Source organism: Hydractinia symbiolongicarpus, chromosome 5, assembly GCF_029227915.1.
Source record: "Hydractinia symbiolongicarpus strain clone_291-10 chromosome 5, HSymV2.1, whole genome shotgun sequence".
NCBI classification, from domain to species: Eukaryota; Metazoa; Cnidaria; class Hydrozoa; order Anthoathecata; family Hydractiniidae; genus Hydractinia; species Hydractinia symbiolongicarpus.
The window spans coordinates 11,176,528-11,196,887 of NC_079879.1; the positions used below are offsets into that span (position 1 = coordinate 11,176,528).

At 34.3% G+C, this 20,360-nt stretch overlaps 4 protein-coding genes across 4 annotated transcripts; 2 read left to right on the forward strand and 2 right to left on the reverse strand.

Annotated features, from left to right (window-relative positions):
• Window positions 1-946: 946 nt before the first annotated feature.
• Window positions 947-2,866, reverse strand: LOC130644771 (uncharacterized). The gene is made up of 2 exons (XM_057450501.1): window positions 1,878-2,866; window positions 947-1,134 (listed from the first exon to the last, which is right to left on the reverse strand). Exon 1 carries the CDS (start codon window positions 2,729-2,731, stop codon window positions 1,898-1,900), a length of 834 nt encoding a protein of 277 aa, XP_057306484.1. The 5' UTR covers window positions 2,732-2,866; the 3' UTR covers window positions 947-1,134; window positions 1,878-1,897.
• A 1,655-nt stretch (window positions 2,867-4,521) lies between these two features.
• On the reverse strand, window positions 4,522-8,710 carry LOC130644758 (uncharacterized). Its single transcript, XM_057450484.1, has 3 exons — window positions 6,844-8,710; window positions 5,881-6,068; window positions 4,522-5,108 (listed from the first exon to the last, which is right to left on the reverse strand). Exons 1-3 carry the CDS (start codon window positions 8,672-8,674, stop codon window positions 4,887-4,889), a joined length of 2,241 nt encoding a protein of 746 aa, XP_057306467.1. The 5' UTR covers window positions 8,675-8,710; the 3' UTR covers window positions 4,522-4,886.
• Window positions 8,711-11,996: 3,286 nt separating this feature from the next.
• On the forward strand, window positions 11,997-15,883 carry LOC130644756 (myb-like protein X). Its single transcript, XM_057450480.1, has 2 exons — window positions 11,997-12,357; window positions 12,793-15,883. The coding sequence occupies exons 1-2, from the start codon at window positions 12,291-12,293 to the stop codon at window positions 15,822-15,824; spliced, it is 3,099 nt and encodes a 1,032-aa protein (XP_057306463.1). The 5' UTR covers window positions 11,997-12,290; the 3' UTR covers window positions 15,825-15,883.
• Window positions 15,884-16,341: 458 nt separating this feature from the next.
• LOC130644762 (creatine kinase, testis isozyme-like) lies at window positions 16,342-19,830 on the forward strand. Its single transcript, XM_057450489.1, has 6 exons — window positions 16,342-16,791; window positions 16,977-17,337; window positions 17,423-17,650; window positions 17,731-17,883; window positions 18,016-18,173; window positions 18,527-19,830. The coding sequence occupies exons 1-6, from the start codon at window positions 16,537-16,539 to the stop codon at window positions 18,638-18,640; spliced, it is 1,269 nt and encodes a 422-aa protein (XP_057306472.1). The 5' UTR covers window positions 16,342-16,536; the 3' UTR covers window positions 18,641-19,830.
• Window positions 19,831-20,360: the final 530 nt, after the last annotated feature.

Here is a 20,360-nt window from a genome sequence, read left to right on the forward strand (position 1 = left end):
TCACATTATCATTCAAACACAAATGTATACAAACTTGCATTATATTATGTTTTTCACAAAAAACAAAAAAATTTAAACTTTTGTTATTTAATTAGCATTAAAGTGTAACGAAAAGATATTGCAACCGTTATATTGTAAATAAGCACTCATAAACACGCGGTTAAGTCGTTCTTCTCCTATGTTGACAAATCTTTTCCCGCGAATTTTCAATTATTTCTCGTAACGAAAAGTTGTCGTAACCGTTACGTTGTAAATAAGCACTCATCAAACTGAGAAAATAAAAAAAATAAAAAACAGGGCTTTTAAAATCGAATTTTCTTTAAAGGATCTCAAGCTTCATATTGCTTATAAAAAGAGTTTTTAACGATTTCATACTTTAATATAAATTCAGCCAGTTTTTCAGTTTCTTTGAAATTTTTTTATAAAAAAAAATTGGAAGGGAAATACAATAGTTCTTTATATTTATATCACTTTTTTCGTTTACTAAAACCTTCCTTTAAAACAGCGTTATTATGGTATGATAAAATTTGTGAGAAACATAGATTTCAGTTGTCTGTCAGCAATTTGTCAAACTATTTTATTATGGTAAGAACTTTAAAACTGTTTCAATAACGGCTCTGTTTTTAGTTTCTAAAAGCTTTTTTGAAACAAACGTACAAATAATTATTGACGTCCTGGTAAAAAGCTTCTTTCCAACGATAATCTGCGACAAAGACCAGACTTTATTTTCTTTAATATTTGTCCTAAACTCCTTGTTTTCTTGCTGCAGAAAACTTTATGACGGAGATTGAACTCTGAAATTTACATTCCATCAAATTTAAGCTCGCGAATATTATTAGAATCCTTGAGTTCGTTCGATCAATAAGTTTTAAAGTGAAATTGGCACTTCAAAGAGAAACTGGTAAAACATTTTGACATGTACTTTTAAGGAGGAAGGGAGGCGGTATTTTATGAAAAGAAATCTTAGACCAAATGTTAACCGTAAGAATTATAAGTATAAATTCTCATTAAAATATATACATCGAATGTGTAAAATATTTTTTCTTGACTATTCCTCTTTTATGTCTGTGTCGTTCCAAAAATGAAACAACCAACTCATGTCTCTCTCTCGTTTATCTTTAATATCAGCAGTCCCTAAATGAAAGAAAAATTTTTAATTTAATGATATGCAAGTATCAAATAATCGCAGCAATAGTAAACTGATATGAAAAACTACATTGTTTGCGACGTTTCGGGTACAATTTTTCAGTCCCTTCAGTACGATTCTCTTCCTAATTCGAATTTTAAGCGTAAACAGGGCTTTGACTAATTCGAATGTTTTTTTGTTCTTGGACTTTTTTGCAAAACTTTTAAAAATGACCATTCGCGAAAGTTTATTCAGTACAAATTTTTAAAATTGTCGATTCGCGAAAGTTTATCCACTGAAAAAAATTTGCTGTTTTTGAAAGTTATTTCTTAACTCTCCCTCACTTGGGCCACCTTTTTTATACGAAAACGAAAAATCTCGAAAGTTTATCTCCCCAAAACTTTCCGATTTCGGATCTTGCGAAAGTTTATCGGGAAATTTTATCCTAAATATTTCGCGAGTTTTTGGATTCACGAAAGTTTCTCCGAATAAAGTATGGTTCTTACTGTTAAACTTTGTACATATTAAGACAAAATTTATTAAGCATTGACTGCTTAAGAATGTGTGTTTGAACACCCGAAACGTCACAAACAATAGTTTTTCGTATAAATCGAATCATTAAACACGGGCATCCCGCAAAGGAAAAGACGTTTTTTAAAATTTAAAGACGTAAATTCAACATCACTTATCACCTCTGGTTGTTTTTAAGAGATACGTCCCGCAGAGGGTAAAAAAAGTATAAATTCTGTACCCTAAACACCTTCCATTTGATCACGCACTTTTTATTTTTGAGTATCTTTTCTTCGTTTTTAATATCTTTTCTTCTATTTTTCCATTGTTAGATAGCTTTGTGTCTGCATCGATGGACTTTCGTCTCATTTGCACTACGATGTTTCTCAAAGTATTCCAAGGATTTTTTTTCTTTTTCTTTTTAAGTTTAGACTGCTGCTCTTGTAACCCTTTAATATTAACAACATCCTCCATCCAATCTTTCAAAGTTGCGAATTGTCGTTGAACGATATTGTTGGGTTCTTGTTGTTCCCATTTATCAATTTCATTGTTATAACATTCGGGATCTACAAAAATAATCGGCGCGATCATCTCTTCGTCTGCCACATAAACCTTCTCCTTGCTTTTCTTCTTTTGTTGTGTCACCATGGAAACAGGTGTTAACTCGTGCATGGCATTACTTTTCTTAATTGGGTGTTCGGTGAAGTCACATTGATCTGTTTGAACAGATTCATTTCGCTTTCGTGGAGCTGCAGGGATCATTGCATCTCCAGTTGTCACAACGCCATTTTGAAGCTCGGCGCTATCATGAAACCTTTTTGAAAACATGGAGGAGGGTATTACTGGTAGGTTCCATTCTCTCACATCACGTGACTTTCTAGGACTGTATTTAAACATAATGCCTCCATTGATTTCTGGAGTTTTATTATTTTGATAATATAAGAGCTGTTCTCTTTGAGGACGATTTGCACTGTGTTGAAAATTTTCTCTGTAATGGTCATATCGCTTTCTTGGAGAAATCACAAAATCATCGTCATCTAGATCGTAATCTTCATAAAATGTCTTCCTTTGTGCTCTGAAAACCTTATGAGACATTTCTTCCCTTTTTTATTTTTTCTTTCTTTTTTCTGCAGTATCACAACTTCATGTAGAAAAACTCTTTTCATAACACTGATAAAGTTAATATTGAACATTTTTTCTTTTGTGGTCGAGATAGTTTACTTTTCCTGGATTCAAACAATATGAATTTTAATGAAACAAAACTCATTACTCATAAAAATTGATTTTTAAATTTCAAAACGCGTTCGTGTAAACTGTACACGAACGTTCATACAAGTCATGCTAACATTATAGGTATCTTAATATTCTAGAAGGGCTTGGTTGGTAGATTTTCGTGATAACGAACATCAGCGTTAACGAGTACCCTTTTCATCGAACTTAACTTGTAGAAACTAAGGGTTACCAAACAACAAAACAGCCCGTTATTTAACGGTGTGTCACAAGATTAGATTTCTAATGCACTGTCTTTTTAATCTTTTTGATGACATCACAGATTTAATCAACCATGTCAATATCCTCATACTAGTCGGGGGCCTGTGGAAAACTCCACAGGTTTGCCCGTCCGTCTCTTTTAGCCTCGCTACTTGCAGTACCATTTTGCGTGACAGATAGTCGTTAACCCTGCATTTCGTGTTTCCGTAACAGGACGCGCTTTTAGCGGACAGACAGACGGACGACAGCTGTTATTAAAGAGACTAGCTGAGAGCCCGTGTAAATATTTACGGGGCCGCTGTGCTTTATAAACAGACAAACAGAATACGGCTATTAGTAAAGAGATATGATGCAGTCATTTCGTACTTCCACGAAATTTGGATGAGGTAGAAAGATGTCTTAACGATGTCAAAAACGGGTTGATTATTAACCTCAAAAACTTCAATTAAAATAAAAACACAACCCGTTGTTACCCCATCCAGACAAAAAATTAGTCAGCATTTTTTATTTTTTTATTTTTGCGGATTAAGGTTTAAATTTGCAAAATTGTCGGTGTAAATAAGAATTAATTGCAGTTGAAAAAAAATTCGAGGTATTACTGGTTAGTGGAAACTGTCCTTTTATTGAATCAACAAACTTTAGACGTTTATATTACAGTAAAGATGTAGCTCAACCTTTTGCCCTGTTGATGAAGTTGATAGCGGTGAAAAGGCCATCGCTGGCCACTCCGTAATAACGGCTCAGGGGCAACAAGACCCTGGGGACGAGGTTGGGTGTAGCTACCGAACTGCATTTAGCACAAGAAAGATTTAAAAATTTTTTTGCAGCAAACTGTATTATTTGGCTACTTTCCCTTTTTACCCAGAGGTAGTTGACAGCTAGCTAGATAGGCCCCGGTTGAAGCTTAATAAAAATGTGATTGATAAAAGTAAACAGAAATAATGCTGGTTAAGAGCAAAAGCTGTTGTGCCAAACTACCCCAACATTTGGTTTAATTAAAAATGACACATAATTATGTTTATTATTTTTTTCTTTCAGAAATAACTTATATTATACTCTGGATTATTTCTTCCTTGGACGCCACCTTCAGCTAATCACCTCAAGGACAATCTCATTCCACCTACACTTATTCTCCATCAATCAATCTTTGGTTAATTTCTTTTGGTTGATTCGTGCAAGCTTTTCGTTGTTTAGTGTTAAGAACTCCGTTTCCACAATCCTACTTCCTTAATAACGACACACCGTACTACGCTTTTGGTCAAAATTGTATCCCGGATGTCAGGAAAGATACAAGATAACCTGGGGAGGAGGTTGATGTTAAATAACTTTTTTTTATCTATCAGAATGAAAAATTACGTTTTGGAACTAAAGTAATTGAATTTTAAGCAGACAGTTGTATTTCTGTCAAATTTTAATCAGTTTCTGATGACGCCACGCAAAAAGCATTACAACCATTTTGTTCTTTTCGTTACATATTAACTGTAGCTACTATTTTAGATTTCATTTAAAAGCTTATCAGAAGTTATGGGGAAAGGGAAAATCCTTCTGATTTATAGGCGCACAAAAAGTCCTGTATATTTACCATAACATTTATCAACAAACTAACTACATGAAGCTCCTAAATTATAATTACATAAGTTTACATTTAAATGAAAGTGGACAAACACGTGACGCCAACATTTTAACGTCGCGTTGCAAGTAAATGTCGGCGACAAGATCAAGTGAAGTATATTCTTCATCTGTTTTTTTTTTTTCAATCTTACTCGTGACCTTCATTTTCATATTTTTTATGTTCATTACAATAAATCTTAACATAACCGCCAGATTTTGGGGCTGGTTTATTTTTATCAACCCTTGACTCTGTTATCTCAAGATCAGTTGGTCGGTGATGTAGATCTTCAAAATTTCGCGCCACAAAACATGGTTGACTATTTTCTACTTGTACCATTTTGTCCAAACATACTTCTTCATGAAACCCAATCTAAAATATATATATATATATAAATAAATTAATCGAAAAATTTATACGCTGAATATAACTACGCAGGATATGTTTTTCAAATTTTTCCACACAAAAACAAACTTTGTTATACACATGGTGCACTATCACTGCATTTACAAGTTTACAATTTGGCTTTAAGCTTATGCCTCGTGAAAATACACCTTAATTTCGTATGAAAACCACCCCCAGCTGCAGTAACTACAAATCTAAGCATAGATATAACAGTCAATTTGGATTTATATTTATATATCTGTTCTTTATCTTATTTGTCTTACCACGCAAGGAGCGCTCTTTTCGACTCTTTTAACACACTGTATTTTTTCCAGAGGTCTGAGGATGTAAAATTGAGTTTAACACCTTATTTCTTCGATTTCCTGACGGGAAGAAAAATCACACTAGCAATTTTAATTTTGTCCACCCTATAGCAAACCTCACAATACAATCAACCAATAAGCACAAAGTCAGCGTGGTCACATCTTACCCTCTTAAAAAATGCAAGAAATAATTATATTTGTTTGGGTGAGCGAGATCATTCGCGCTCAAACCAAAGGATTTCCCTATATTGACCACGTGAGCGAAGAACAATAGAATTATCCAATCAAACAGCGCAGTCAGTATTCTGACCGCAGAAAAGTCGTTCGAGGACCAAGCGTAATTTTTCCACCTTAACTATTCCGATGTCCCGGTGGTAAAAAAATTATACTGTGTATCCTGACTACCATAAAGAACAAGAGTTGATCATTTTACTCACAAGTCCATCTTGATATGTCGGTGTAGGGTACAGTGTTCGTAGCATGATTCGTTCTTTTATTTCTAAATCTGTTTCTCTTCTCTTGCCAGATAACCATCTTCCCCAATCACAGTTTTTAGCTTCTTCGTCAATCCATTCACCCAACCAAGCCAACCAGATAGGACAATTCTCAATTGCTGCTATGTCTTCTAAACAAGTAATTAAAAAAGTCTCACCTTCGATGATTAGCAAGGGAAGTCAGATTTGCAACTTCCTTAACCTAATATGCGTTAGGGGTCATGTGTAATGCTTAAAACGTAGGAGCACATCGCGTGTCATGCTTTCTTCTTTCAAGAATTTTAATGTTAAATATTTTAAGACATAAATCAGCCTTAAAAAGCTGTAAGTCAGCAAATAAAAAAGTGATATAGCATGAAATTTTATATTTCCAACTTTTATTTTACGATTATTGGGTAAAATCGGGAAATCGGATTAATTACGTGTCCAAAATCTACATGATTTCCCTTAATGGGATAAATAAAAAAAATGGGATAAAATTTGATTATAAGAAGGGTAGGGTAGTTTCGAGCAATGGCTTATATCTAAGGCTCTGAGAGGTATGGGACCTCAAAATTTGACATGTAGGTTTCTAATAGTAAAAATGAAAACTCAAAAGTGTGATAGCCATGCAACAAAGCAAAACCTAATAGGGTTACGGTTACAATAGTCTGAAATTGAAACTTAACATCCACTTAAAAACAAGTTTGTTTCATATGAAAGAGCTTGGAAAGTTGAAAGTCGAATCTTTTTATTTTTTCGAAAAACCTTTATTGGTTTTAAGATTCTGGACTTATTACTTATTATGCATGACGCCATCCCTGGATTGTTAGGTATTTTACATGAAAAAATTATCAGTCTTTGTGTAACTTTAAAATCTTTCCGACATTATGCGGAAAGTAAGGGTCGATTGACAAAGTTACATACCTTTAGATAATTCAAGATTGTCTATGTCTTCTGCTGTTATCTTGGCTTTTGTACCAACTTCACCACTTTTTGCTGCAGACGGTATATCTGGATTACTACCATTTTGTTTTACTGCAGCTGTGACGACACGACCAACTTTATTTTCGTCATCATCTTTCTTCTTTTTCATCACAATGTCGCGGAGCTTATTCCACGCGCTTTCTTGTTCGGCTTGTTCGGCGTCACTCAAATGTGCCGGATTACCAGATTGGCGACGTCGGACATTCTTCGCGTCTGCTAACCAATCATGTAAAGTTGGTCGTCGATTTTTTAAATACGCGATTAAACCTGTATCCTGTTCCTCCCAGTGATCTGTTTCATCCTTCTGAATGTTGGTTTGCACAACAGTTGGCTCGATAACCTCATTAACAACATCAGAAAATGTGTTTGCTCTCTTTCGTTCCCTAGGTTTCACTTTTTCAGGTATGTCTTCGCTATTTTCTTTTAATAATTCATCCAACATGGCGGCATAATCTTCTTCTTTGGGATTGCTTGGTTGTTCATCGTCCATGTGTGGAGGTTTAATTGATACTCTCTTTTTTCCTTTTCCTGTTGTCGTTGTTGTTGTTGTTTTTGATGCTGTTGTTTCTGTTGCTGGTGTTGTTGCTGTTGCTGGTGAAGATGATATGGTCTCTGCTGTCTCGTCGACCTCCTCTGTGAAAGCAACCGGAAGTGCAACAGCATCTTTTATTGGACCTTTTATACGCGTGTTATTTGGTGCTTCTCCATCCGAAGAAATAAAACTGGAAGTCGCGCTTTTATTGCTTTGAGAGATGTTTTCAATATCCACACTGTTTTTACCAAAATTGGTTCCAGTGTTCTGTGTATAGGTTTGAGGAGCGGTAACAGTTTTATTTTCCAGTGGTTCATATGTTTTGTCAATTTGTTCTTTGGTATAAGAAAATGAGTGTCCAGACTTTTGAGTGGTGGACATTTTGCGATCCTTTTGGTAAATCTGAGAATAAATGCTTGTATGCTCACTGGAGTATGACGGCTGTATTTCTGAATAGATTTCTTCTGTTTTATTTCTGTCTGATTTTTTATTTTGACGCGGCGTTGGATATTGGCTAATCACCGTCATATTTGAATCTGACGGAAATGTGTCGGCATTGTATATTTTAACGACGGTTTTATCCGATGTCTCCCCAGCGGAAAAATGCTCTGTTGTTTTGCTGGTACCGGGAATTGCTGGCAAATTCCAGCCCTTGGTTGTTTTGGTCGTGCCTGACTTTTCCGCGGAGTCGAATTTGATGTCGTGTGATGACCGCATAAGATTAGATCCTCTATCTGTTGTTACGTACATGGGTGTTTCGGGGTAATGTTTGTATGATTCGTAATTATCATCGTAATATGCATTTGATTTCCCGTAATTGTCGACATCAAAATCATCAATATAGTATACTTCTTTTCCAGGTCGTCTCTCTTTACTTCGACTTCTTCTAGTAGCAGCTATATATCCAACATCGTTGTCATAATTATCATCGTAATATGCATTTGACTTCACGTAATTGTCGAGACCAATATCATCAAAATGGTAGACTACTTTTTCAGGTCGTCTTTTTTTATTCCGACTTCTTTTAGTACTAGCGACATATCCGACATCGTCGTCAATTTCATAAACATAATTCGACTTTCTTTGCGTCGGCCGTGTTTCAAAATAGTTGTCGGTGTCCAGAATATATTTCACACGTGGAGAAATTTTTTGTCGACGATGGTTTCTTTCTTCTATGTAAAAGTTTGGTTCCCGCCTTTTTCGATCGGAATGCCTGATCTTCACAAGTTTATATGGCATTTTTGTTATAAAAATTATCTCCGTTCCTTCTCTTCCTTTCTCAACTTGCAAATGATATTTTATTCTTAAATGTATTGTTGAATTTTGTGTTGTTACGCGATATGAATAAAAAATCAAAAGTTGTGGTAAAATTACTTTTCAAACGTAGCTGGATTTTTTTATTTTGGCGCCTCATTTGGCAGGTCAATAGTAATGACAACACCTTTTTGTCTTACATTGCGTTTCTTAAAACGTACAAATCTCGACTTTTAAAAAGATTTTGTGGAAAAAAAGCACTTTCTTTCGTCTTTTTTTAAGAGAATAGTAAGTACATTTTTTTAAATTTTTATATTTTCTGAATGCATATTAAATATTACTGACGTGCTTATTCATAAAAGATGTCGTGAAAAAACAAAGCTATCTCACGCTGAGAGTGACCATACATACATACATATTTTGCCTATAGTTTGATGGTTTTGGCCTATTTTTAGGCTCAATCGAAATTAAATTTGTTTGTTAATTGCGAAAACTTCTACCATCTTTTATTTTTAAATTATATCTTCCTAGGTCAACTTCTTCACCTTTTTTGTTCCGGGGTTCAGCATATTTTGATTGGAAGGGAGTGTCATAGGTTTTTCTAAATTGAATTAAACTTCGAATGTCTGTTTGAGTTCTAAACACTGTTAACTTAGTAAAAAGAATTAACACACTTGGTATAAAAAATTAACACACGAGTTCATAGTAAAAAAGCTATATGCAAATTAGCAAATACGGTTTATTTAAAAACCCAGCCGATTAGGGGAAATGGGACAGGACATCACGGACCTTCTTGAAAATGTTTTGGTGCATTTAAATCTCCTGTTTTAGCTACGACAGCTGTTAAAACATGATAACCACTTACCCAAATGAAGTAATGTTACAAACATTGCAATTTTTGGAGTCAGATATGCATTATCGATGTTCTGTTTTTTACAAACAAAAAAATTCCATTGGAAAATCACTTCTTGGTTAATTCGTCGGTGTCGTAATTTTCGGAAGTCGCATTGCGTTATGGTAGTTGTATTCATCCTAGGAATGTAAACAAATATGGCGATGCAAACAGCAGTGATAGAAATTTTGTATCAAATGAATAGATATTTAGCACGTGAATTTATTCAAACTTAAAACATATCGACGAAATAAGCTAGCCAGTTACTTGCCCAGTTAGCGACTTATTAGCTCTGTACAGAAAAAAAAGCCAACATACCGGGATCGAGGTTGTAATAAACTATAATAATACCCCGATTTTTGGAACTCCGAAGGAAACGAGAAATATAGTAAGATGTTTTTCTTACTTATTTTAAGGAATAGCTTGTAATTACACTTTGTTTTTTTAATGTTTTTTATAATGGCCTAGCAAATTAATCGAAATCTCGGGTTTTTTAGGTTTTTGAGGCTTAAAAATTTGTATGAAAAATCGGGAACTTGGAAAAATCGAATTTAAAAAATTTGGGTATAGCTTTTTTAATGCTAGTTAAAGGGCCCACAAGAGGAGTTCGAAAAAACAGGACTCAACTTTAGTTTTTCGTTACAAAATTTTACTTTACTTACCTAACATTGTTAAATAATTTAGAAGGTGGTTTAAAAATGTAAACCTCATTGATTTAATATTCAACTTCAAAGTTGTTTCAACTCGTTCCTAAAGCTTTTTATCACCTGGTAACTAAGTTACGTAAAATCAGTTTAACATCAAAATAGAGATGAAGATGTGGTTTATTTGGTCATACCAACCACATTTACAGGACCCCCAAAAAGAAAAAAGTCCTAGGGACGGGGTTAAACGTATATTTATTTGTCAGCTCGTTCACTTAGCATTGAATTTCAACAACGCGCGGTATAATTTTTATGTGTTTTAAAACGAGTTAATAATCTTAAAAAGTCGTCAAATTGATTTATGTTATGTTACGTCATATACATTTGACGTATAGTCTGCACGTTGATAATTTTAGACATCTCCATGGTGACTATAATGCGTATCTTTTGAATTTACCAATCCAGTGAGCTATATCACGTCAAACTGGTTTTCAAAACATCCAGTAAGCTTAAAAATCTGACGAAACCTGTTTGACCGGTTTCGTTTAAGATCTATTGACGTCAGCAAGCCATCTAAAGCAACCTATTTTCCATTGTTTTTCTGCCTAGGTGGATTTCTCAACCGGCCTTATCGACTAGTCTATATAATAATAAGTAGCAATAAATCTTTTGTGCCTAGGGTTTACACTGTCCGTTTCACTTGCGCCTGTGTTGTAGCGTTAAAACTAAACCGCGTGTAAAATTCCATGCAACAAAACATTTTCTTGTTCATCTGTTAAAATGAAAAACAACTTCTTGCTCAGTGCTATTAACAAAAGAATGGGTAAAAAACGGTATTTTAGCGAGGTATTTATAAGTCCTGGACTTATATCTACCTCGCTAAAATATCGTGTTCTCAAATAAACTAAGTGCGGTTAATGAGAGGGGCTTACAAAAATTGAGAAAAATAACTTTATCTGTCAAATGTATACAGCGAAATCTCCTTATAGCAGACACTCTTTATAGGAAACATCTACAACGGTATTTTTACAATGATACTTTTACGGCAAAACCTTTATGTAGCAGACATCTCTAATAGCTGGCGTTTATGAAAGAACAACTGAACTATCTATAGGAGACGTGCATTACATTGGGTCACATAAAGAAATTCTTGTAAAAGTTTTGTTTTATATTGTATCCCAATTCCCAAAACAAGGAGCTTGTTAACCGCTTTTTGATAGATTAAAGGTGTTCATTACGAGTCCAAGCCCATACGTCTTCGATTTCGTCACCAGTAGTGTTCCCCGGTTATTTGCGTTAGGATTTTTCATATTTGCTTTCAACTTAAAAATTCACAAAGTCGAACTGAAGGTTCATGTGTGCCATGAGCCTGTTGCACTTTTATTCGTTAAAAAATAGGGCAAATTCTTAAGAGTAATTTATATACGTTTGTAAGAGGAGAATTATAAAGAAAATGATTGCTAAGAAAAAGAAAAGATTTGGGTCAGGCAGTTGTTTTTCCAGCTCACCTATCGTCTGCCATTATGTTTTCGTGCGAAATTAAGAAACTTTTAACTTTTTTCCCCATCAAGCGTTTGCTTTAATTTCACTTGTGATTACGTAATGTTCTTGCAATCGTTTTTTTTAATCTATCCTAGAATCAACCAATGAGATTAATGATTACGCGAATAGAAAACGCCCTTTAGCTCAAACAGCTTTGTTGAAGAGTGGTAGAAAATATATTTTTTACAATGAAGACAAATATATTTAATGTTTACACAGTCCATAAGCTTTATATATTTTTAATAAAAAAAAGTCATTACATCATATTTTAAAAGTCGAAATGCAACTCTGTGATCACACTCACCATGAATTTTTATACTGCTGTGAAATTCGGCATGATTTTGTACCACGTGACATATTTGCTTATCGTTTTAATCACAAACCGTGTTAAACATGAGTTTTTTCTTTCGAAAAACAGTCTGCTATTAAAACACTGTTCACAGCTCGTGTGGTCTGTTAACAAATATGTGAATCCACATCGGCTCACTGCCAGTGGTTGTTGTTGCTGTTTCGTATTTCAATAATGGCGCCTCGTAGCCTTTTTCTGGTGTTGATTGTGTTGAGCGCTGGACATTCCATTTTATGTCTAGGTGAGAAATAAAATTCATTTGTACAATGGAAATGTAATGTTGGATTTCTGCAAGGAATTAGTTTTTTATTTGTGAAATGCCAATATCTCGTGATTTGATTGGTTTTACTAGAGTTGATTTAAAAACACGAAAATAGAAAATTGATTTATGTAAATTAGGTCTAAGTATGAAAAGAAATTTGTACATTCTTACTTTGTTACAAATTGTATCATAAGGATCCAGTATAAAATGTTGAAATATATATCTAAATTAAATACTCAAAGTTCTTTACTGTCCTGGGAACGACTTAGAAAAAAACATATATACATTTAATGTAGCCACATAAATATAACAAAAATTATTGTTTTCTGATATATATCAGCAAAATAAAAGTCATTTTTAATTTTCTGAAATGTTACACAAACTAAAACACTGAAGTAAATAATCTTTTTTCAGATGAGCATGATGCAAGCGAGGTATCTGGCGATGTTGACGCATTAGCAGAAGCCGATGACACTCAAAGTGATGATGTAGACGAACAAGGATCGAGTGATAATGGCGAGTACAATGTTCATGTCGAAATACACGTAAGAAACGGCGAGTCGAAAAACAAGAAAAAGACAAAATCGATTCGACAAGGTTTGAAAGAACTTCAGGTTGCCAAAGAAGCACTTCCTGTTCGTAATAAAACACAGGAATTACATGAAAAAGCAAAGAAATTGTTAGTACAACTAGTTAAAACGTTAAAAAATAAAACGAAGTATCAAAAGAAAATGAATGAAAAGGAGAGTGACACGCACAAGATAGAGCAAGACGATTTTATGCAGTTGAATGATGCTCAAAGTGAAAAAAATGACGACAACAACAAAAATGCTGACACTTTAAGTGAAAATATACAAAAAGAAAACGTAACTAAGGATAAAACCGAGAATGATACGAAAAAATACGCAGCCGAAGAAAGTGGAAACCAAATAGAACAAAACGATTCCTCCCAAAAAATGAGGAGTGAAAAGAAAAATCGAGAAAAACTCAAAAATGAGAATTATGAAAACTTTAAAATGCAGAGCGAAAACCATTATCATGAAAAAACGGAACAGACGACAACACCCTCGCCAGCAACAACAACAACAACAGAAGCAACAACAGAAGCGACGACGACGACGTCATCAACAACGACATCAACGTCAACAACAACAACAGCGACAACAGCAAAAAATACACCTGTAAGAGAGATCAGTATAAACCTTGGCAACGCTAAATCCAAAAATAAATTTGAAGATAAAACATTACAAATTATTATAAAGGATAAAACTGAGTCAGGTGATGGCTTTCAACTCCCAAGCAAAAGCGAACAGAAGGCACCAGAAAAGGTCGACAAAGGAGTGGAAGAGTCTACCAAGTCAACCGAACAAGCAGCTGATCAGTCGAGTAAAAAATATAAGAAAGACAATGAGGACACTGGGAAAGCAATCAAAGATTTCAGTCACTCTGAGGTAGGTTCAGGAGATGATATGAGTGGAGATGAAGAAGAAGGAGATGATGAGGCTGATGGTGATGGGGACGCTGATGAGGACGAGGACGGAAGTGGAGATGATATTGACGAGGAGGAACAAGATGGCAGCGATACAACATCATCCAATATCAATCACAATATTGCAAGTACCATCACCGGAAAAACATTGACGATGGACTTCCAGGAGAACACAAATTTGTTAGGGAGCGATACTCAAATAAAAAAGGAGCCACCTTTACCTAACATCTCCGAAAAGAAAAACGAAATGAGTGAAAGTGAAGGAGTTAAGGAGAAAGTAAAGCTAACGGATGGAAACTCTGGCAAACTTTTGCATGATAAAACAGTCATCCAAAGATTATTCAACGACAGCTTGTTTGAGCAAGCTGCTACGAAAGAAAATTTTGATTTGGATGTAAATAAAAATATTGAGAATTCTCATCAAGCTTCAGCTGACAACAATGAAGAAAATGTTAAGAAAACCACGTCTCCTGAACAGAACGATCTGTACGTAGACACCAACGCGAGAAAAAGAGATGAAATTGGAACAAAAAAAACATATAAACAACGTCGAAATGAGCTAGAACTTAAAGTTGGAGGATATCCTAATATTCAAGATGATTCTGCATCTTTATTGTTAAAAAAAGGTAAAATTGCAAAAGCGCCTAGTAACATTTTAACGACTACAAAGGGTAGCGTTCCAATGATGAAAAAATCGAAAGAGGCCACGAGTAAGAACAAAAACAGACGGCATCTAAAAACTGACGCCTCGGGTGCAAGTAAAGGGATAAAAAACGGAAAGAAAACAAAAGGAATTGGCAAACACAGCTTTCACCCGAAAACCTTTTTTAAGCATTTAAAGAAAACGGAACATCCGGTTGTTGGTGACAAGAGATTAAACATACCTTTTGATGGAGAATATCAAAATTTTGACTCAAACCTTGATTCCACAGAAGCATTATACAAATCAGCAACCAACCCTAATGCATTCACAGTTCCACAGTATGGAGATAACAATGACCAATGGTCAGAATCTGAAGTTGAAGAAATGAGCAGCATGATGGGAGAAAAGTTGTCTGCACCAAAAACAGAAGTGGTACCTCCAGATCTTGAAAACATGGAAATACCAAAAGAAGATAATATCCCTATAAACGAACAAAAAGAGGTTTTGCAACAACTCAAAGGTTTCGTGACTGAAAATCCTCAAGAGGATATTGGTTTGCAGAAAGGGAACTTCATCGAAGAAATAACTGGACAGCATATAGGTATGCAAACAGGTAACATACCAAACGAGAATTATGCATTGCCAGACAATGCTCCAAATAAAGTCAATGCACCTCAAAGCGCTCCGACACCAGATTTAAACCCTACAGAAGAATTTCAACCTTACCAAGACGCAGAAACAAAAGAAAGAATTTTGGCTCACAAAAAGAAAGCGTATGATCAAGCTTTTCAAAATGAGATCAAACAAGCTGAAATAAAGTATGAAGAAATGGAGAAGAAACAAGAAGATGAAGAAATGAAATTAAGAAATGAAAGATACGAAGGAATGAAGCAATCTGCAGGTGAACAGAGGTCTCATCAAGCTAGCAAGCATTTAAAAGGACGAAAAATTTTAACACCAGCTCACCAAGATGTGATTGTGAAGTTGACTAAAAGAAGAAAGGATTCTAATATAATAAACGAAGATGAACTGGAGTTGTCCCGAAGAAATATACTCGCAGGGAGAGACGAAAACAGCACAAAACGCAAAGTTATTGGAGAGGAGCAGAAAGACAGGCCTCAAGATTTTGGTAAAAAGGGAGCTCTTCTTACTGAAAGTATGAACGAGCAAATTCAGGAAAAGGTTGAGAAGGAAATGAGCGATGCAGAGGGCATGTTGAATAACGTTAAAAGAAGAACTGCCAGCCGAAGCAATCGCGTTGTTGTGAATGATGACGGCGATTTAAATACATCAAAAAGACATCATATATCATAAATAAACTTTTATGTAAAAAGGTTTTTAATACTTTTATAGAAATAGAAATAAATAACAAACCTAAATGTTTTTTTTTTAGATCCCCCACTTTTTCAATCAAAAGCATTTTTCAACTACGTTTATGCCGTAAATTATCAACTTTCGAATGTTTTGAAACAAATTCGAATGCTTGTACAATCGAAGTATGCAAAAAAATGTTCAACTTCTTTTCATCAAAGATTTTGAGAATTTCTAACACTTGTTTTATGTTTTGAAAGGCCTCAACTATTTTTAAACAATATAATAAGAATTTTTTTGACAGGAAATCAATCAACTTTGTACATAAATAAAAGAGAAACAACATATTTAGAGTTTCCTGTGTGAAATTTTGTGACAAATGTCCCCATATGAGCTTTAGAAAGAAATTTCAATTTTTTATTCAATTTTCTCAAAAAGTTGAAAAATCATAATTTGAAATTTTTATAAAAAAAATCAGACGTCAAATTCTCTTTTCCATGACGTATATCATTTCAATGGATTTAAAACATGAAAAAATGCCAGTTCAGTCGATTTTTTATGACGTCAAATAGGATTATTTCACTGGATAGATAAATAAGGCAGAAAATCTATAAAAGCAGGCGCACTGTAAGAAATAATCATTAGTTCACTGAAACTACTCCAACCAACAACAGCTGAAAGGAAAGGAAAAGAGGAACTGTCGACAACTATCGCAATGGGATTCGGATTATTTGCACGACGATTCGCTAATGCTATCAACAAAAAGCAGATTGCTCTTGGTGTAGGTGCTATTGCCGCCGCTACTGGTTATTCCATCTACCAAGCACCTGCTGAGAACAGCTGCAAACAAGCCATTCGTTCCGCGTACAGAAAATTCATGCCTTTGAATGACTACCCTGATTTGACCAAACACAACAATTGTTTGGCAAATCATCTTACACCTCAATTGTATGCGAAGCTAAGAGATCTTGTAAGTATAAAATGAAATCACCTTTTGTTTACTTTCCAATGATCCCTTTTATACTTCATATCGATCAGCGTTTCTTGTTCTCAAGCAACGAAAATCTTTTACATCTGATGACATCGCATTGCAAAAGAAAAAAACAAATACAATGCAATGTGTTCTTTTTCATTTGTGTCATCCTTTCTGTTTAGTCAACGCCATCTGGGTTTACTTTGGATCAAGCCATCCAAACCGGAGTTGATAACCCAGGTCATCCCTTTATTACAACAGTCGGCGTTGTCGCTGGAGATGAGGAGACGTACAGTGTTTTTGCTGAATTGCTTGACCCCATCATTGAAGAAAGACATAACGGATACAAGAAGACAGACAAGCATATTACTGATCTTAATGCATCGAAGATTAGAAACGGTATGCTTGATGAGAATTATGTTTTATCATCAAGAGTGCGTACTGGAAGAAGCATTAAAAACCACAGCCTACCGCCATCTTGTACAAGAGCTGAGAGAAGAAGTGTTGAGCACATTTTAACCAGTGCACTAAATTCGCTGACAGGTATGTCACATTTCCTATCGTGATAAATAATCATGACATCATTATTTTTTTGATATGTTATTTTGATTTTGATTTGACTTCATAGGTGATCTTTCTGGGACATACTATCCGCTGAATGGTATGACAGATGCAGAACAACAACAATTGATTGATGACCATTTCTTGTTTGATAAGCCAGTGTCTCCCCTGCTAACCTGTGCAGGGATGGCGCGTGACTGGCCTGATGCTCGTGGAATTTTCCACAACAAGGAGAAGAACTTTTTGATTTGGGTAAATGAAGAAGATCACTCAAGAATTATCTCAATGGAGAAAGGTAACTTTTTTGACTATGAAAACAGGATTCGAACTTTGATTTCGAATGTTCAACTTACTATTCGAATGTGTTATTTTTAGGAGGAAACATGAAGAATGTTTTTGAAAGATTCTGTCGTGGGTTGAAGGAGGTTGAGAACCATATTTCAAACAATGGTCATGGTTTTATGTGGAATGAACATTTGGGCTACATACTTACTTGCCCATCAAATTTGGGAACTGGTTTAAGAGCAGGTAAGTCTTCGTTATTTTTCGACTTATTATTATTCTAGCTATCGACTTTTTATTTAATATGTTAATACCTCTTTTTAAATAATTCTAGCTGAATGACGCGCCTTAATTTATTTTAAAATCTTGTTTCATCAGGTGTTCATGTGAAATTGCCTAAACTATCAAAAGATAAACGTTTTGATGCCATTTTGGAATCATTCCGTTTACAAAAGAGAGGAACCGGAGGTGTCGACACAGCCGCTACTGGAGGCACTTTCGATATTTCTAATCTGGACCGACTTGGATTTTCTGAAGTAGGTAGATAGCTGCGTAAAAGTTACCTTACTGGTACAAAACGTTATTAAAAACTGACCAAATTTTAGCTTAGTCAAATTTTACGGACTTTTCTTAATTTGCTTTCCTTTCTCCTTCAAAAACAAAGAAGGATATTTTCAATCTTGGATATTTTCTGTTTACTTTTATATAAAAAAGGGAGTATTATTATTTCAGTTAGTGCTTGCTAAATTTTTTCCGATTAGACGACAATAATTGACTTTAAATTTATGTTGATCTAATTTGTTGTTTGGTCTAATGGAATATCACATAGCTACAATTGTTTTTAATATTTATTTATTGATTGGTAGATTTTTTTGATTTTTTATTTCAGGTTCAGTTAGTCCAACAAGTCATTGACGGAGTTAACACCTTGATTGATATGGAAAAGAATTTGGAGAGAGGGAAGAGCATTGATGGGCTGCTTCCCAACAATTTGAAGTTTTAAGCGACGTTCGCGTTGCTTTTTTATTTAAAAAAGTAAAAAAATATAAAAAAAATATAAAAATAAAAAAAATCAACAAAAAGAAGAAAACAAAAAAAATAACAAAAAAATAAAAAATATATAAAATTTTGGCAGGAGGGAGAGGAAGGAGATAAACAAAAGTGCATTTTTTTGCACAGAAAGTATGGAAATTGATAAACTTTTTTTATGTTTGGGATCTGAAACTAAATGATGCTAAAACTGAGAAAAGGAGAGAATTAGGATTTGAAAAGCAGCAAAACAAAAACAATATTAAGAAGGAAATGTTACATGTTTCGGATGGAAGCTATGTAACATACTAGCAGAGTTATTTTTTCATTCAAAACCCAAATTGTGTACGGACCTTTATATTGCTTCATAAAAATTTTCACTAGCAAAATAAAAATAAAAACTGGAAGATTGTATATTTTAGAAACGTTTTTTTTTTGTGAGAGAGTTTGGTATCGCTTAGAAGTTTTATATTTACCATCATGACGTCAAAAGAAACTTTTAAGTTTGTTTTATTTTGTACGAGGATTTTTTTTTGTGGAGATTCCAATCGGTGAAGATAGTTCAAGCTAATATCACTTGCTTTGTCACTTGCTCGAAATAATTCATTTAAGCTTTTCATCTTTTATGTCTTTGTAAGTTAAAATCTGGATAGTGGTACGTAAAAGATGAAAAAAATTATTTCCACATGCATGTGGGTCTGTGACAAATAAGTCTTAAATAACAAGGGATATTTGAAAGGTGACATTTTTGATAACTAATGTCTGCTTTGCACACTTCATCGTCTATTTCAAGTTCGCCGCCTACAAAACTTGAAGAATTTACACAGAAAAATTGCAAAAGAAAAAACAGTTTGAAAAAGGATTCTAAAAGATAGAATGAAACATGCCGAATTTTTGGAGAAGTATATAAGTTTATAAAAAATATACAATATGTGGAAATTCATGAAGCAATTAAAGTGATGTTACATAAACCCAAAATATTCCAAAAACAACAACAACAACAACAACCCATTTGCCAGTAATACATGAGATTGATTCGATTTCTCTCTAATATCAGTTTTTAGTTGATTTTTGTGGAGGATCCCATCTAAAATTTGTTTTGATGACAACATACATGAAGTCGTCTCCGGAATCTCCCTCTTGCCAATAAATAAATAATTTTTAATTTTTTGTTATAAATATACACCACAATGAAAGATAAAAGTTGTTTTAAAATGGATCTGGTTTCGTCTACGAAATTTTGTGCTTAACTTTTTTACACGCGTTATAACGTCCTTACGTTTGCACATTTTTCAACGCAACATTTTTCTAAGCACCCTGGACTCAAATCCTTTAAAATAGCTAAGCAATTGGTTAGCCGAGTAAAAAAACATGTGGATCTGGTTACACAAAGCAAAAACTCAAAAAGTGTCAAGCAACATTGATCCTGAGCGGAGAATGTGTTGCTCAAATCTTCTAATTTGAGGCTGTAGAAGTAAAAAAAATCGAGAATAAAATCGTACGGAACTTATTAGTAGGAATTTGGGAAAACAGACTAAATATTGCTAATTTTATAGAGGCCAGTCGTTGTTTCACGTGGAAAACTTCACTGGGATCACTCTTCTAAAAATCATTTCCTTGCAAAAAGAAGCTGCGACGCAACCAGTTTGCGGAGAGATAAAGTACGGATATTTATATACGAGCTGTTAAAGAGA

Excerpts from the sequence above, each read along its gene's own strand:
- LOC130644762 (XM_057450489.1), top strand. The coding sequence starts at position 16,537 with ATGGGATTCGGATTATTTGCACGACGATTCGCTAATGCTATCAACAAA. Across the intron at positions 17,338-17,422 it reads TGCACTAAATTCGCTGACAG|GTGATCTTTCTGGGACATAC; the intron begins GTATGTCACATT and ends TTGACTTCATAG. Across the intron at positions 18,174-18,526 it reads ACCGACTTGGATTTTCTGAA|GTTCAGTTAGTCCAACAAGT; the intron begins GTAGGTAGATAG and ends TTTTTATTTCAG.
- LOC130644771 (XM_057450501.1), bottom strand. The coding sequence starts at position 2,731 with ATGTCTCATAAGGTTTTCAGAGCACAAAGGAAGACATTTTATGAAGAT.
- LOC130644758 (XM_057450484.1), bottom strand. The coding sequence starts at position 8,674 with ATGCCATATAAACTTGTGAAGATCAGGCATTCCGATCGAAAAAGGCGG. Across the intron at positions 6,069-6,843 it reads CAATCTTGAATTATCTAAAG|AAGACATAGCAGCAATTGAG; the intron begins GTATGTAACTTT and ends TTACTTGTTTAG. Across the intron at positions 5,109-5,880 it reads CGACATATCAAGATGGACTT|ATTGGGTTTCATGAAGAAGT; the intron begins GTGAGTAAAATG and ends TATATATTTTAG.
- LOC130644756 (XM_057450480.1), top strand. The coding sequence starts at position 12,291 with ATGGCGCCTCGTAGCCTTTTTCTGGTGTTGATTGTGTTGAGCGCTGGA. Across the intron at positions 12,358-12,792 it reads ACATTCCATTTTATGTCTAG|ATGAGCATGATGCAAGCGAG; the intron begins GTGAGAAATAAA and ends ATCTTTTTTCAG.